Genomic DNA, 19076 nt, shown 5'->3' on the forward strand with positions numbered 1-19076 from the left:
TTCTGTTTTGTTTATTCTTTTGTTTTTCTTAAGATTCCACATATAAGTAAAATCATATAGTATTTGTCTTTCTCTGACTTATTTCACTTAGCACAATACTCTATAGGTCTGTCCATGTTATTGTACATGGCAAATTAGCATTCTTTTTTATTGCTGAGTAATGCATAGTTGTTTTGAATAGATAAGATAGCATAATAAATATGATTCATACTTAAATTGGTGAATAAAATAGCTTACTGTTAAATTTACATCTCTAATCACAAATTAAAATACATAAAGCCCTCATACAAAGTTTGTGTGCAAGATCAACTATATGTAAGAATTTTAAACACGTATCAAAGTTTTTTTCTGACACAAATGAAATATGATGTCATTCCTGTCCATTAAAGAAACTAAATACTATTAACAAAGTAATTTAGTTATACTTAAATAAATAAGGACTCAATGAGCAGATATAAAAGATGTATCACTTGAAGACAGTATATACATTTATTTTATTATTAAAAAATATTTTTTAAATCCTCGCCCAAAGACATTTTTTCATTGCTTTTAGAGAGAGGAAGGGAGAGAGAGAAACACTGATGTGAGAGAGAAGCACTGATTGGTTGCCTCGCTTATGCACCTGGACCAAGGATCAAACCAGCAACCTAGGTAAGTGCCATGACTGGGAATTGAACCTGCAACCTTTTGGTTATGGGACAATGCTCCAACCAACTGAGCCAGCCAGGACTACATTTCGAAATATAATTTATATTTTACAGTGATTAGTGATGCTAATGAAGTCTGACAAGTTTAAAATTGGAAATACTGCTACTTATAAAATCACAAAAATCTCTACAATTTAAAAAAAACTTGGAAAAGCAGATTATAAGGAGTACATTTAAGATCTTTATATTACACATGAGTGCTTCTAATATCAACTCTGCATTAAACAAATAAAACTTTCATTTTTTTGATCAACACAAAAACATTAAAATATATTTAAATCTCATCTCAGCTTGTACATAAAAAAACCCTGACAATCAAATAGGAAACACTACATAAGTGCTTTCATAACATAACAGTTCAGTTCTAGGCAATACAATTTTATTGTATACAAATACATAGTTAGGCAGTACACTAGGACCTTGAAGTACAGAAATAGTATCTGTGCATACAGTTGAGAGTATAGAAAAGCCCAAGTTTTAGAAATACTGTATTTTAAATTAGTGTTTCTCAAAGTGTGGGCCACAAACCAGCAGCACTAGAAGCATATGAATTATTTTGCTTGCTAAAAGAATCAATTGCTGGTAATGGAAAAAATACAAAAACAAAAACAAAAAGCAAACAAACAAAAAAACCTACTAAAAAGTTTTTAGCCCTGGCTGGTGTGGCTCAGTGGTTGAGTGCTGGTTCAAAGGGTCAAATCAAAGGGTCGCTGGTTCAATTCCCAGTCTAGGGCACATGCCTGGGTTGCAGGCCAGGTCCCCAGTAGGGGGCCCATGAGAGGCAACCACACATTAATGTTTCTCTCCCTTCCCTTTTCTAAAAATAAATAAATAAAATCTTAAAATTTTTTTAAAAAAACTATTAGGTCAGAATGTTTAATAGTTCTACTAAAATATTTGTATATTGCTTAAACTTTATATTGTAAAACGTTTATTAAAATACCTAATATTGAAGGATATAATAACGTGGGTTAAAGCAAAAAGACTTACAGTTGGTGATATCAGGTGGTGTGTAGCCATCATTCATATACATACTTGTGGGTTTTGCTACCTTCAAGTAAACAAAATCAGATGTGTTCTTTAAAGCAGTCACTGCTTCTTCATGAGTAACTTCTTCTAAACACACACTATTCACCTAAAAGAAAATCCCCAAGACATTTATTTTAAAACATTTTCACTTGCTTTCTGCTTTTTGGTGATAAACAGTTACACATAAAGATATGGAAAATATGGGACTGACTGATTTAAGGAATATAAAGGTGTGTGGAAAAAAAAATACCCATTTTTATTGTCTATATTAGGAAGTTGTTTATATAAGTTAATGAAATAACCAATCTTGATTTCAGCCCCTATTCCCTCCCAATCTCCAAGGTTGAACCTCCTTCTATGTAGGCATTTTAGGAATGTGTATAGGTACATTTTAGTTGTTTTTTTTTTTTAAAAGAAAATGAGACCATATTAAGGTTTTTGTTCTGCAACTGGATTTTGACTATAATGTATCTTACAGATCATCCCACTTTGGGTCACAAAGAATTGCCTCATTTAAAAAACTGTCACACAGTACCTCATTGTACAGTTCTATAATAATTTATAAAACTATTCCAATCTTAACAGATATTTAAACCAACCTAAGTAAATGGATTTAGTAATTTATACCCAAAGAATGAGTGCCTATCTATTGAGACCTTTGCAAACACTGAATATTATCAATTTATTAAAAAGCCTACAAAATGATGCATGTTTTAATTTGTACATCAATTATATTTAAATTTAAATTTCTATTTTTAATAGTCAGGTTGAGATTTTTTCAATTATTTATTGGTGGCCATTCAGGTAAAAAGAGAATTTGCATTCTGTGCAAAAAGAGAATTTTTAGGTAGTGGTGGTACATCCTGCAACCTTGCTAAACTTATTATTTTATTTATGTACTAGTAGGTTCCTTAGGATTTTCTACTGCAAATATAGTTGTACCTTTTCTTTCTCAATCTCAATGTCTTTTTCTTTTCTTACTGCCCTGGCAATCAGCACAACATTGAATAGAAGTGATACTTTGTGTCTTTCAAGGAATTTGTCCATTTCATTTAAGCTATCTAATGTGTTGGCATATAGTTGTTCGTAAATAAAAGTATTCCCTATGTCTTTTCTTTCATTACTACTTTTAGAAATTTGAGGCTTCTGTTTTCTTGGTCTAGCTAAATGTTTATCAATTTTGTTGACCTTTCAAAGAATCAAGTTTTGGTTTTCCTGATCTCTATGGTTTTCCTATTGCCTATTTCATAAATTTCTACTCTAATCTTTATTATTTTCTTCTCTTCTATGCTAACTTTGGGTTTAGACTGATCTTATTTTTGGTTAAATTTTTTGGCAAAGAAATAAAATACTAGAAATGTTTCTAATATCTTAAATTACAATGTACTAATAAATATTTGTTTTAGTATATTTTTCATTGTCCTAGTTTGTACCTTTATAATCAACAGGAGAGATTTTTTTGATAGTGAAGATTTTAATATACATTTTTAGAATTTAATGGATTAAATAATGTAAAAATAATCAATGCACAGGACTCTAGTAATTTATCAATAAACTCAACAAAATTTCATTTCCTACAAAGAATGTATATTATTTTCTAACACTCATTAAATACTTATAAAATAATCAAATATTTTACTACTTTGAAAATGGAAATAAATCCCAAAAGGTATTCATTTAACAAATTACAAGCCCTAATAATAAACCTTTCAACGTAGACTAAAGAGCACAGTAAAAATGTGCTCTTTAGGAGAGTATCTATACCAGATGATAAATTATTTAGACAGAGATTAAAAAAAAGTGAGCACATTATAAGTACCTATGCAAAACAAATAAGGATTTTTTTCTTTTTTTAAATATATTTTATTGATTATGCTATTACAGTTGTCCCATTTTCCCCCTTCACTCCCCTCCACCCTGTACACCATCTCCCACCCACATTCCCCTTTAGTTCATGTCCATGTGTCATTCTTATAAGTTCTTTAGCTTCTATATTTCCCATACTATTCTTGCTCTCCCCCTATTTTCTACCTACCATCTATGCTACTTATTCTCTGTACCTTTTTCCCCTCAACAAGAGTTTTAATGTTTTGACAAAAATTTCTAAATATCACAGGACAACTATAACTTTCCCTACTGACTATTAATATTGCTTTGCAGGGTTTCAGCTGCATAATAATTTTTATAGTCTCAAACTACCATGTATAGTTAGTACTGCCTGCATTTTGAAATATATAGCTGTGGTATACTTTTCCTTTGGTGGCCTACAGTGAGCCATGCATCTTGGTATTCACATGTTGCAAAATCTCCTCCTACACTGAATCTTGCTTGGCCATGTAACAAGCTTTAGTCAATGACATGTTAGTAACTGATGCAGAGAGAGGATTGATAAATGTCACACACTGGACCTTGTCTTCTTGGAAAGCTCTTCTCTTGGTATGTTCCTCATGGAACCTGGCCACAGGATCCTGTGAGAAGCCCAATTTCACCATGTGGAGAGGCTATTGGAGAATTAACACTTGGCTAACAGCCCCAGTTGAGCTACTAGCTGACAGCCAACAACAATTTGTCTGCCGTATGTGAGCCAACTTGAAAGCGAATCCCTGGCCCTAGTTGAGCCACCCCTGTTGACATTATGTGGAGTTGAGAAGGCCGTCCTATCTCTACTCAAATTGCGGAAGTGTAAGCATATAAATGATTATTGTTGTCTTAGTCATTAATGTGTGTGTGTGTGTGTGTGTGTGTGTGTGTGTGTGTGTGTGTAGGCAGCATTAGAAAACTGATAGAAGAGCTGACAAGATTTGCTAAGGGTTTCAATGTGGAGTGTGGAAGAGAGAGGATTATTCTCAAGTTTTAGATCTGGGCAAATAGAAAGATAAAGGTTCCCATTTAATGAAATGTGAAGACTGTGCAAGGAGCAAGAGGGCAAGGAGTAGGGAAAGGACACAAAAGTTCATTTTTAGATATATTAAATTTGAGATGACTTGGGACATAAGAAGGAGACTAGATGAAATCTCCTAGGGCTTTTGAAATGTTTTGATAAGAACCAAAGTTAGAAATTTTTATATTGGGCTGGCCCAAAAGTTTGTTTTTTCTCCATAAGATAGCTCTAGTAGCGCTTAGTTGTTCTTTAATTTCATTCAAAACAATTTGTTACTTTGCACTGGGACATCTGTCATATCAGCATGTATTTTAAAAAAAGAAGCCCTGGCTGGTGTGGCTCAGTAGCTTGAGCGCTAGACTAGGTACCTAAGGGTCGCCGGTTCAATTCTCAGTCAGAGCACATGCCTGGATTGTGGGCCAGGTCCCCAGTTGGGGGTGTGTGAGAGGCAACCACTCATTGATGTTTCTCCTCCTCTCTTTCTTCCTCCCTCTCCCTCTCTAAAAAGAAATAAATGAAAATCTTAAAAAAAAAAATCCCACTTACCAGAATTGGTGAATTTTTGTGTAGTCACTTTAATATTGAAGATGGGAAAAAATATGCAACATTTTTGGCATATTATGCTTTATTTCTTCAAGAAAGATAAAAACAATTGAAATGCAAAATAAGATTTGTGCAGTGTATGGAGACGGTACTGTGAGTGATCGGATGTGTCAAAACTGGTTTGCAAGTTTTGTGCTGGAGATTTCTTGCTGGATGAGGCTCCATGGTCAGGTGGGTAGACCAGCGGAGGTCGATAGTGATCAAATTGAGATATTAATTGAGAACAATCAGCTTTATGCCATGTGGGAGACAGCCAACATACTCAAAATATGCTCATCAGTAAAGTTATTGGTGAAAATGAAGGATGTGTCTTTTATTTTATGGAAAAACTAAATGGACTTTTTGGCCAACCCAGTATTTCAGCCATGCACAAAAGTGGTGTGTGTGTAAAAATAAAACTAAAGTTCAGAATACTTATCACTGTCATGTGCAAATGAGACCCATTAAGTTATGTGACCACGTGTCAAAGACAGAAGAAAAAAAATACAAGGATTGAGTCTGGATCACTTTACATTTAGAAGTTAGGGAGCAGATACATCAAAAAGGAGAATGAGAAGTGACTAGTGAGGTAATGGAAATACCAAGGCAGAAGTTATTGTTCAGTAAGTGGAAAAAGTGTTTGAAGAAAGAAGAAGGTATGTCAAATACTTGATGTGTCAATTAAGATGACAGTTAAGAAATGAGTAATTTCAGTGGAGTTATGACAACAAAAGCCTCATTAAATGTTAAATCAATATAAATTGTTGGCTCCCTACCACTAAAACTGATTCTGAGGAAACCATAAAGGAGAACATGGTATCCAAGAAATTAAGAAATAAAAGTGAGAAACCCAGTGGAAAAGGAAGGTTCTTCTGACCTGGTATACTTGTATATGTGTGTAGTGTTGGAGTGTGTGTGTGTATGTAGGTGATGGTGGGGGGGGGGGGTGTTGGCTATAGCTTGGGGAAGTGTGACAAGTCATGGCTGTGAGAGGCTAAGCTAGGGAAAAGCATTTTAAGGTCAGTTCCTTTCACTTCCCCATCATTAATTCAAAAAATAATCAGTCTGTCTCCTTACTGCAATAGTAAATAGTATTGGACAGCATGCAGAACAAAGGAATTATTTATATATTGCTGATACGAATGTAAAATCTTTACAAATAGTTTGGAAAATAATGATATAATTTGTTATAATGTTACTGATAATTTGTTATAATGTTACTGATATCCCATGATCCATTAAATTCCATGCTTAAGTAAATACTTAAGTGAAACTCTTGTACCCTGTACATGTTCACCAGAACACATAGTAAGTTTTCCTGGCAGAATTATCCATAGTAACAAAAAACAAACAAAAAAGAAGAAAATAACCCAATTCACCCCTACATGTGCTTTTTCAAGATTTACTTAAATCTACTTGCTACTAGGCTTTGGCTGCTTGCTTGGTGGAGACTCCTGGCCGCTTCTCCTCTCACCTTGCCTCCTCCTATAACCAGCTCTTTCAACCTTTTCTGCAGTAGGGACTGGGCTTGGGTATGGCTGATATGTTCCATATAGTGAGAGCATATCAAAAGCCCAATGTCTGACCAGCATAGACTACTAAGGCTCTATGTAGCTCTTCTGACCATTTCTGCATTCAGGGGAACTGCTGTGCCACAGAGTGAGGGAGCTGGTTTCCCTAGAGGGAGTTGGGTAACAGAATCAAAAATTAACCCTCATGGGCAAACTCAATTAAAGAGAGATAGGGGACTAAAACGGCCAGGAGAGAAATCCTTTCTTTTTCCTGATGGCTGGATCTAAGGTTTAGTGGTTCTACATTACATGCTTGGAAGACTGTCCTACATGACATGCTTTCATAAAAAAAACTACAGTTTCTTATGAAATTATAGCCAGCTCAAAAACATAATACCTGATATTGGCTTCCCTTTATTCTCTGTCTCACTTTTTATTTTCACTCACTCTAGGTTTGCTGAGATTCCACCACTCCATTACACATTATTAGTATAGTAGCTTTTCTTCTACGGAACATGCATGGGCTAAGATAGTTATTGATGAAGTTAGATAAATTAATTGTGGTATAGTCACAGAACAGAATATTAAGTAGAGGTGAAATGGATAAACTTCAGCTCTAAGCAACAATATGGATAAGTCTTAGTAAAACAATATATAGTGAAAAAAGTATTAAAAGACTACATATAGCATAATAGCCTTCTAAAAATTTCAAAACAAATAATACTAAACAAAGTATTTAGACATATATATGTGATTAAATAACTTTTAAAATGTAAAGGAATGACAAGTTGTTCCTCTAGTTCTTAGTTTGGGTAATGACTTTATTAGTTTTCATTATATAATCAATTAAGTGTAAAACTAAAAAGAAAAAGAGGTCACACATGAACAAAGAATGACATTGTTATGAAACTAAGTATTATGATTAAACAATTTTGTACATCCAAGCCCCTAACCCTTCAACAAAAAATCGAAAGAAAAAAATAGAAGGGGTGGGGGACAAACAACAGAAAAAGGGAGGGGAGTTGGAGGAAATGAAAATGAAAAATAGAGATTAAAGCAAGAATTATTTGCAGGTTTTGACTAAAGTAGGGCCAGTATTCATTCATTTAACCGGAAATCATTTAAACATTTCCAGAATGTTGAAATTTCAGAGTCTGTCATGAAGAAAAGACATACAATAATTTATAAAACAACATTTCTTATACTTACCGCTAGAAGTTTATCTCCAATCTGAAGTTTACCATCTTTATGTGCGGCACCTCCTTCAATTATTTTGGTTACATAGATGCTATTATCCCCGGGGATATGTTGATTTCCAACACCTCCAGCAATGCTGAATCCAAGACCTGTTTGGAAAACACTAGTTTTGGAATCTCAATAATGTGAACTTCAGTCCAGAAAGAATGGATGTAAAACAGGTGATAATTTCACACTAATGTTTTTTAAAAAGAAAGGAATCTACTTACCTACACTTAAATTCCTAAATATTTGTTCTGCAATCAGTGGACAATTGTAAATATAGGTGCTCCTGAAGTTACAAAAAAGTTCCTTTTTCTCCCTACCAGGTTATATTTTAAAGTCTCTTTGTAAATGAAGTTTGTTAGTTCAAAGAGACATTGTAAAATTATGTTTCACTTTAGTTTCCAACACAACTGTGCTTCTTACTAACACTTTTAATACCTTCATGGTGCTGAAACAATGAAGAAAAATAATAAAAGTGTTGGTGGGAAGAACAGGCTTCAGAAATGTGGATAATTTTGCTATTTTTCCAATATTCTGTTAATTAATTTTACAGAAGACTTCTGGAATTCATAAATCCCATAGCTTTAGTACCAAACAAATTTGTAGCTCTCTATTCCTTTTTTTGTTCACTGGAGTACCATCTCCTATGAACCAAATCTAGAATCAGCATTTCTATTTATCCTGAATTCCAACAATGTTTTAAAAATTCAGAAATCACATGTTAACGGTTTTCACTGCAGATGAACTGCTAATGACATATTCACATTTTCTTCTTTTAACTTAGTCTATGTACTTGCATTTAACATACTATAAGGATTACAAGTTACTATCAACACTATACATAACTTCAAAGTATTTAAGTATCGACCTAAGACAAAAATCAGTAGAAATATGAGCAGAAATTCTAAAAATTCATGCAAGTTCTATAGACTACCATTATTAATAGTAGAATGTGTCATAAATAACTTCATAGTTATATTTAACTCAAAGACTTTTTATTTAATTTGCCTTAGTTTGATTTATTTATACCTTTAGGACCTTTAATGAGCTTTATTTCCATTATTTTTTCGGATACTGGTTTCCGTCTTTTTACATACAAGCGTACGATAGATCCTGCTTCTTTTAATGCTTCAACTGCTTTGCTATGTGTTACATCACGAACATCTACTTCATTTACTCGCAATATGCAGTCATTGACCCTGAAGAAAAACATTAAAAATAAAAATTAAATATTAAAACTTAAATATCAATTTTTACTTTGCCATTTTGTCTTGTTCTTTTGATTTTATGGTAAAGAGAATCACTTACTAGAGAAAATATAAATAAAGAAACCGCATGTTAAATTCCAATGTATCAAATACTCATATAAATACCAACATTTCCCAATGGCTGGCAAAAGAAACAGTGCAAATAGTAGATTATACAAAAATAATGAATAATAATGACAGCTGCAATTTGTATGTGTATTATATGTAGGCCTTAATACTTTACAAAAAATAGCAAATATTTATTTAGCATTAACCACATGCCAGGTACTTCTTTTAGTGCTTAACCCTTGTAAGGTAGGTACATATTTATATCACTATTTTACAGATGGAGATACTGAAGCACAAGAAGTTTAAATAACTTTCCCAAGGCCACCCAAGTAATGACTGACAGAGTTGTGATTCAAAGATAAGGAAACTGAGGTTCAGACTGAACAACTAGCTTAAGGTCACAGAGAAGTAAGCAGCAAAACTGAGATTTATCCAAAGATAAGTTTTGACTGCTTTTTCCAACTTACTCAATTTTAAAATTAAGTTATCTGTTGATATTTATATGAAGTGAAAGATTATATATCTTAATTAAAAGATTTTTCATGTAAGTAATTTATCTTAATTTGACATAGTAATATGTCAAGTTGATTTGTTCCTAGTTTTTCCCAGCTCTGGTCTCAGTTTGGGGGAAGGAAGAAGGTCATCTCAAATTGGGTGCGGAAAGGGAACAAAACACAGTTAAAGCTGATCCTGATAAGAATCTATATCTAATTAACTTTTAATATTTAGAGAAAAGAAATTCTATCCAAAGACAGTGATATCTTATATGTTCCTCAGTGAAACTAATAGAACATATTAATTTTCACATAAAGCAGCACAAATAAAAAGGTCAGTAACAGAATCAGGAAGTAAATGTATTTACATGATTGGTCAAATCATTAATTTTATATCTAACTAATTTCATTAATATATAATCTGTTATATCCAGTGAGAAGTTTAGAAACTGAAGAGCTGCATAAACTACCAATAACCTTAAAAGAAATGTTCTTAACAGACCATATTAAATCCTTAGTCCTAAAACTTCAGGCTGTCTATATCTATATCTATCCACCTATATACATCAAGGGAATAAAAAAGTACCATAATTTATAGCCTAAGGAAACAACTAGGTATGCTAAAGATATCTTCTGAAATGGAACACTAAATTTAAACAAAAAAAAACAACATTATTTTCATCTATTCAATTAAGAAAAATACATTTAAAGTTTTCATAATCTTTGTGGCATGAAATACAAACTCAGATATATCTGATCCCTGTATCTTAAATAGGTTTATATACATGTTTCATACCCAGAAAATATAAAACATTTTGTGAATTTATTTGAAAATACAAAGATAAAAGTCCTAAATGAAAGAGAGAAATTATGCTTATAGCACAATTATAGCACTGATTCATTATTTGAGCATCTATTTTATGTTAATTATTATGGTATTACTTCTTTTTGGATTTATGTCTTGTTTAGTATGCCTAAAGAAAAATATATGAAGTGGATTCACTACCATAACAAAGTACAAAACATACCGCAATCTTCCATCTTGTGCAGCTGCTCCCCCTGCAATAATTTTGGTAATGAAAATACTTGAGTCATCTCCAATGTGTGGGTTGTCTGTACCTCCTGCAATGCTGAAACCAAGCCCTGAATTTCCCTGGGGACAGAGGGGGAAAAAAAAATCAAGACTCAATAAGAGTTATCTTTATTGACAAGCCTAGAAACTGTACTAACACAGGGAACCAGCACATAGTGGCATATGTGCAGGGAATACGAATGTTCTAAATTAAGAAATTTAAGGAAGTTCTTTTTTTTTTCTCTATGAGGAATTCAGAGGCATTACGGCTGAGTAGGTGAAGTTGAAGAACATGTACTGAGTACATTTTTGATTCCAGTCTACTGTTCTTTCTTTAAAAGTATGTGTAATCTGTCCTTATGTTTTAAAGTCTCTTTATATCTGTCCTTGGATCAGTCACCCATCTACAAAGGTGTCACTACTAGATCTCTTTCTTTTAGACTACACCTCACTCATGTTTGGTTAGGCAAATGTCTCCTAAGAGAAAAACATGGCAAGGGTCTTTCTGTTACTATTATTTCTGAGTAGGTAAAACCAACATATTTTAGTCTTTTAAAAAAGGGGTAGGGGGTGGTGTTTTTCTTCTGCTAACTTTGCCATCAGCTTATTTTAAAATGACAACATTTTTTCTGCTAAGTAACAGATGCCATCATCCTTAACTTGTTTAACCAGGACACCTGACTAGCAAAAGGTATTTTTTAATACTGAAAGCCCAACCAGAGAACATTGGTGAGTCTTCTTGATAGCAAAGTGAATTTGTCAAAGCAGTGCTACTTTTTGCTTGTTTTATATACTGGATTTATCAATAATATTTTCTTCAAAGTAAGGATTCTACTGCTACAAAAAGTCTCTAAAGACAATTTTCTAAACAAAGGTATTTTAAAATAACTATTTTGCAATGTTCTGACTCTGGCTTTCAGCAACTCAAATAAGTGAACATATGTGGACTTATTATTTAACTGTTAGTATTAAATAATTTAAAGTTACTCCACTATGATGTGTCCTAAAATTCTATTTTAATAAAGCACTTTTTTTTCAGTCTAAACTCTTCAAGAGTTACCAGAGTTGCAGTAATAGTATCAATAGATTGTGTGAAGTTATCAAGTTACAAGTTTTTCTTAATTTGCTTTTTAATAAATTAAGATAATTTATATAACTGTGTAAGTTTAAGGTGCACAATGTGTTGTTGATTTGTTACATTTATATATTGCAATTGACTTTCACAGTAGGCTTATCTAACATTTCTTTTTTGTGGTAATAACATTTAAGATCTAGTCTCCTAGCAATTTTGAAGTATAAAATACAATACTCTTTACTATAATCACTATGCTGTGCATTAGATCTCAGGAACTTATTCATCTTCTAGTTTTAAGTCTGTACCTTTCAACAACACTTCCTCAACTCCTGGTACATGTAAAATCTTTAATCAGTGAAAATATAACGTACAGTCTTGACTGAATAGGGGAATTTAAAAGGCACTGGGAAAGAATAAAAAAATAAGAGAAAAAGTTACAATTACATGTCAATTAACTAGATAAAGCTGGGAAATAACCCCAACAACAAAATACCATATTGAAACATGTACAATACATTAATACTGTGCTATCTGAAAGTTACTCTTCCATCTCACTGTAACGGGTGACCCAAATTCAGGTAGTAGGCAATAAATAACCATTATACATGTAAAAGACTCTCTAAGGTCTATTTTCACTCAGTCTATACTAGCTTCAAACATAAGCAAATCTAATTATCTAAGTTTTTTTGTCTTAAATAAAGGGTGGGGTAAAAGGAGGTTTATAGTTGTGAGAATACAAAATGGAATTTATTCTTTTATTATTTGTTAATTATTGTATTATTTTCCATATGAACAACTGGAAGCCTGTTTTTGCCCTACCCTGTATGCAGATATTCAGTTACTTAGGAAATTCACTTGCATGGAAAAACTTCATTTTCCCATAATGCTGGTCATGTAAGGCGATTTTACTAAAATATGGCATCAGTTGAATGTAGATATTCTTAAGGGGAAAATATAACAAGAAAATTTATACATCTGAATTGTACCCTGAAGGTATTTTCTGACTAGGGGAGTATATAAGTTTATGATAGGGTCTCATCAATTAGAAATATGGTTATTATTTTGCTAGGTAAGAATACTGATATAATGACCAGGTTGCTAAATACATATTTAAAATAAGTAACATTTTTTTACATGAAAAATAAATTAAAATAAAAATTAAATTAAAAACTGTGAAAAATCTGAGAAACTGTCAGTACAAAACAGCCTAAAGAGACATGACAACTAAATATAATGTGGTATCCTGAATGAAATTCTGGAAGAGAAAAACATCAAACTAAGACAATTCAAATAAAGTATATACTTTAGTTAATAATAGTGTATCAATATTGATTAGTTGAAACAAATGCATTCTAGTAATGTAAGATGTTAACAATAGGTGAAACTGAGTTCAGGGTAATGGGAACGCTATAACTCTTATAAATCTAAAGTTATTTTAAATAAAAAGTTCATTTAGAAAACATTATTAAAGAAAAGCAGTATGTTCTGAAAATATCATGGCTAATTTTATGATATGTGAACATATAAAAGAAACAAACATTACATGCTTTTTAACATTTTAATTTAAAAACTTATTAAATTAACATATGTATTTAATATGTTACAAATGCTTGAGATATTTTCCCCATTTATTTACACTCTTGGTGTGTTATCTTTAATTAATTTTTTTAATCTTTATTATATTTTTTCCATTACCATTTAGCCCCCTCATGCACCCTCCCCCCAGCAATCACCACACTGTTGTCCTTGTCCATGAGTCCGTTTTCCTTTTTGCTCATTTCCTCTACCCGATAAACTCCCCCTGCCACATGTTTGTTTTTAAAAGATCTATTCCCCTGGATTCTATATGAAAGAGCAGTACTGTATATTTAAAGAGTTTTTTAAAGCAACAGATTGACCCATAAAAAACTTAAGATAATTAACAGTTTTTACCCTTTCAAGTGTGATTTCCTCATATTCATAATCTGCATCAGTGCCATTAACCTAATGGGAGAGGGGAGAGAAGTAGCATAGAAATTTAGAGTGTAAAATTTGAAATGGTAAGACAATATAGCTTCATTTTAATAATATTAGGGAAAATTTTCAAAGAATAGAAGAGTATAATGTGATTAATGAGCTAACATTCTTGGTATCATGACTTACAAATATAGAAAGGGTACATTCAGCTTTTAATATTATCAAACGCTGACTCTTTTCTACCTTGATTTCATACAGCTTAATCAGTTGCCAACTCTTTGATTTTAATTACTTCAGTTTTTCTGAAAACCATCATCTCTTATTCTCATTTCTATTACATTGGTTCAAGCCTTTGTTAATCTCATGACTATTGCTAATGTAATCTACTCAATCACTTAGATTAGTATTCTCCATTGTTTAAATTATTCTAATGTGTTTTATGCAGATTTTTGAAGCCCATGTCTAATAATAACATACTTCTTCTAGAACATTCAGAAACTCATACAAAGCTCTACATGAACTTACCCCAATCTATCACTCAGCTTCATTTCTAACATATATCTCACCTCGTTATGAGCCTTATATATATACACCACCAAATCTAAATGATTTGCTCTTTCCTTTACATGTGCTACAAGTTCCCACCGCCACATGTTACTTTAGTGTTTCTTCTGTCACATTTTACTTATGTATTTTCATGCCCAAATTTGACTTACCATTCTAGTTCTTGCTCACAACTTACAGACCAAGTACTTTCTCTTAATCCTTCCAATTTATTCCTTATTCCTTCCTAGAAGCAATTCCCACAATGAGGGCCACTGGTGAATGATGAACTGTCCTTGGAATCAGATTAACTTGGGTTCAAATCACTGCTTTAACATTTCTGCTGACGTGAAGCTGGGCAAAATACTCAGTCTAGTAAGTCAAATAGGGATTGCGACAAATTCCATTTCTATAAGATTCTTACCACCTTCCATACTATATACTCTTTTGCCATATGACTAAACTATCCTACCATGAAGAGATATTGTGATTTCTCCTGCCCCTGGATCTAGGTCCTAGGTGATTTTTGTTAAAACAGAATGTGGCATAAATGATGTACTGTTTCTGAAGCTAGGTCATGTGATGCCCTATAGTATTCACATTTGTCTTAGGAATACTGCCTTAGAACCCAGCACCTATAAAGTGACGAAGCTCAGACTGTGAGGAGATTCAAATAAAGTACAATCAAAACCCTTGGCCAAAAGCCCCATGCTGCACTCCTAATCAGCAAGCAGCACCAACTGCCAGCCATGTGAATAAGGCTATTTTGGATCTTTTAACGTTTTGCAATGCCCCAGCCAACACTGTGTGAAGCAGAACCATCGAGTTAACCCAGAAAATCATGAGATATAATGAACTGTTTTTTAAGCCACTAAGTTTCAGACTAGTTTGTTTAGCAACACAATAATGAAATGACAGAATAATGAAATTATGTAAGCTACTTTGCTTTCCTCACCATACTACCCTTAATTCAAGTCCAATTCATGGGCTACAAGTCTTTTAAGCCCCATCTCTACTAATTTTTTTGGTTCTTACTTCTTATAGCATAAGGTATTCAAACCCAATTGCTACTTTGTTTCCTCTTCTTTCTTTCTTAAAGAGATTTTCTTCTTGTTTTTGAGATTATGTTATCAGTGTGTGTGTATAAATTATGAGTTCTGTGCATCTAGAGTTCAGAAAGGGTTATACATATGCATATCCTACCAAAATGACTGAAAGTCCTTTCTCTGAGTAAAAATATAATCCATATGAGCAGCTATACTACGTTTCTTATTCTAAAGGTTATTTGTATCATCTTTATTTTTCTTGGTCAGACTTGCTAAAAGTCTATCAGTCTTTGTCAAAGAAAGTCTTAATTGATTAATCTATTACATTATATGCTATTACTTTCTGCTTTTGTTTTTATCAATCCTTTATTCTTTCTTTAGACTGTTTAAGAAGTTGCTTGAGTTGAATGCCCAATACATTTATGCTTATTAGTCTCTATTTTTAAAAAAATCCATCAAAGTTAATAAATTTTCCTTAGCTTTGACAAAGTCCCAAAATTGCTACACTGGGCTCTATTTTTGTTTATTTGTTCATTTCTAAATACAGTAGTCTAAAATTTTATTCTGGAAAACATTTCCACGTAAGTGTGCTTACATGGCTCTTTTGGTGTTAATATGTAAAGGTTTTGTATTGTGACTTATGACTTCTTTAAGGAATTTGAGATTTTCATCACTAAGCCTTCTCATAAGGTAGATACTTAGTAAATATCCGTGTGCTTATTTAATGCCATGTCATGATGTACTAATATTTGGTGAGAATTCTAGGTATCATAAAATAAAGATTTTAAAAAGGTGAACAGTGAGAAAGTCATGTAGACGCCAAACGACTTATTCCTAAACTCTGAATAATGTGAAACTGTCTGATGAATGTAGAAAATTCAATTACAACATTAAACACTTTGAAACTGGGATTCTAAATGCCAAGAGTACACTACCCAAAACACACATTACTCTACAAGTACCATTTCATTAACAGTAAATGTGGAAAAAAATTGGTGGTGTAGGTTTGCTTAGTTTTCTTTTCATAATATCTTTACAAAATGTGGCTTCCAACAGGAAAGAAATAGTTGGCTAATGGGCTTATTACTCTCAACAGAATACAGTGAGAAGTAATTAGGTAGAAACAAAATTAGACAGATCCATCTTTAGACGATATAATTACAAAATGAATATATCTTGGGAAAATGATGATCTCTACATTATATTCCTGCTCAGCAAAGAGATCTGCTCTGTACTTTCTTAAGTATTCTTTAAAGCCACCAGCAAGGTTTTAAAGTTTTCTTACTACAAACTCTATACATTTCCTGTTAAGCTGATTGCTAGGCGTGTTTCATAATTTTATTGACAAAGTTAATGGACTCATACTTCCAACTGGTTGTTGTTAGTATATTGGAATTGCATTTATTGTTTAACTCCTAAAGTTGTATAATTTTTTCTTTTTAATACAACTTGCTTTAACTATGGGTACACATAAGTGCCATAAAGAAGTATAGGACAATATATGACACAAGTATCTTTAGTCCTTTATTGGCTCAAAGATTTTACTTTTCTAATCAGCAAAATATATCCAAACAGCACAGACAAACTCTATTACATAATTGGTATAACACTTGTCCAAAGGAAGATTTTTATTTTTAGTTTTTGAATATTTATGTATACTTTATTTAGATGCTGGCAATCTGAGAAGATGGCAGGTTATGTACCCTAAAAACCATCTTAACATGTCATCTCAAGCTGACCTTTCTATTGACTGTGCTATTACAGTTGTCCTGATTTTTCCCCTTTTGCCCCCCTCCACCCAGCACCCTCTACTCCCTCAGGCAATCCCTCCACCATTGTTCAAATCCACAGGTCATGTAATATAAGTTCTTTGACTACTAGCTTTCCTACACTGTACTTTACATCCCCATGGCTACTGTGTTACTACCTATTTTTACTTCAAAGGAATACTTTTAAAAAGCCAAATTATTTCCTGTTGTTTAGGTACATTTCAGTAGCACCTTAACTATAGAGTAATATATTGAAATTCAGTATTTTATCTATTACCATTTATATGACTTATGGTTTATCTTAATGCATAATCTCAGGCAATTAAAAACCTCAAATCTGTATCAACACAAGGTTATAAACTGTATTGGGAAGAAAAAAGATGATCTTCCTAGTGAAAAATTAACATAATTAAATACAAAGTATTAACCCCCCAAAATAATTTACTTAAATATTTTTCCTAAAAATTAGCCATTTGGGTTGATTTTAAAATATTGTATTTATCAATTAGGCTATGTGTGAAGAAACTAAAGTTTTTAGTATGTAAGAGAACTACCAAAGTCAAACTGTATAAATTTACCTAACCTTCATTGTTCATGATCTCTCTTAAGGAAAATAAACACAAAAGAACAGATGGGAATTATTTCAACATTTCCATTCATTACTGGAACCAATAGGATCTCCAAAATTTTTGCCTTTAATTTTGCCTTTCCTTAATGTTTTTTTACTGTTTAAGGAAAGAATAGGAATACATGAAGAGAAAAATCAACCCAAAGCCAGTGAAATTATATTATCAGTTAAGAGTTAAAATTGAATATAACACATCATACTTAATGGTAAAAGACTGCAAGCTTCCACCCAAGGATCAGAAACAAAACAAGGATAAGGATATCTGCTCCTGCCACTTTTATTAACCATTATAGTGGAGGTTTTAGCCAGGACAATTAGGCAAGAAAAATAATTAAAAGGCATCCTGACTAAAAGGGAAGAAGTACAATTATCTCCATTTGCAAACGACATGCTCTTATGTTGCAAATTGAAGAAATCCACACCAAAAAACTATTAGAGGTAACAATGAGTTCTGTAAGGTCAAAGGATATACCAAAAAATCTGTTATACTGCCATACACAAGCATGAAAAATCTATAAATAAAATAAAAAAAGCAATCCCATTTATATTAGCATTAAAAGAAGAAAATGAAAACAGGAATGATTTTAACAAAAGTGTTAAGAGTTATACACTGAAAATAGCAAAACATTACTAACAAAATGAAAGCTTTACTGTAAATGAACAGAAAGACATTTTGTGTCAATGGAGTACAAGATATAATACTGATAAAATGGCAATGCTAGTCCCCAAATTTACCTATAGATTCCATTCAATCACCATCAAAACCCCAGGTGTCTTTTTTGTGTGTGCAGAAATTGATAAGCGGATCCTAAAATTCATATGGAAATGCAAAGAACCCAAAATAGCCAAAACGAACTTTAAAAATTATGGGACTTACACTCCCTGATTTCAAAACTTATTACAAAGTTACTGTAATCCAGACTACTGGCATAAGAATGTATATACAGATGGATAGAAAATAATTACAAGTTCAGAAAGAAACACATATATTAGTGATGAACTGATTTTCTACAAGGGTGTCAAGACCATTCAATAAAGAATAGTTTTTCCAATAAATGGTGATGAAACAATTGGATACTTGCATGCAAAAGAATCAAGTTGGACTTTTACCTCCATAATATATAAAATTAACTGAAAATGGATCAAAGACCTAAGAGTGAGAGCTAAAACTATACAACTCTTAGAAAAAAACATAAGTTTAAGTCCTTGTGACCTGGGATTAGGC

The 19076-nt window shown here is 32.4% G+C and overlaps 1 protein-coding gene across 14 annotated transcripts in view; it reads right to left on the reverse strand.

The window, feature by feature from the left end:
• Positions 1 to 19076, reverse strand: part of DLG1 (discs large MAGUK scaffold protein 1) — a 280465-nt gene that overhangs the window by 129285 nt on the left and 132104 nt on the right. For all 14 annotated transcript variants that reach the window (XM_045850849.1, XM_045850859.1, XM_045850858.1 and 11 more), the window contains 5 exons: positions 13842 to 13892; positions 10791 to 10915; positions 8982 to 9151; positions 7920 to 8056; positions 1698 to 1842 (listed from right to left, as the gene is read on the reverse strand). In XM_045850849.1, the coding sequence (XP_045706805.1) occupies positions 1698 to 1842; positions 7920 to 8056; positions 8982 to 9151; positions 10791 to 10915; positions 13842 to 13892 (628 nt within the window). The remainder of the gene's footprint in view (positions 1 to 1697; positions 1843 to 7919; positions 8057 to 8981; positions 9152 to 10790; positions 10916 to 13841; positions 13893 to 19076) is intronic.

The sequence above is a fragment of the Phyllostomus hastatus genome, unplaced genomic scaffold (assembly GCF_019186645.2).
Source record: "Phyllostomus hastatus isolate PE091 unplaced genomic scaffold, TTU_PhHast_1.1 phas_contig_86, whole genome shotgun sequence".
Lineage (NCBI taxonomy): Eukaryota > Metazoa > Chordata > Mammalia > Chiroptera > Phyllostomidae > Phyllostomus > Phyllostomus hastatus.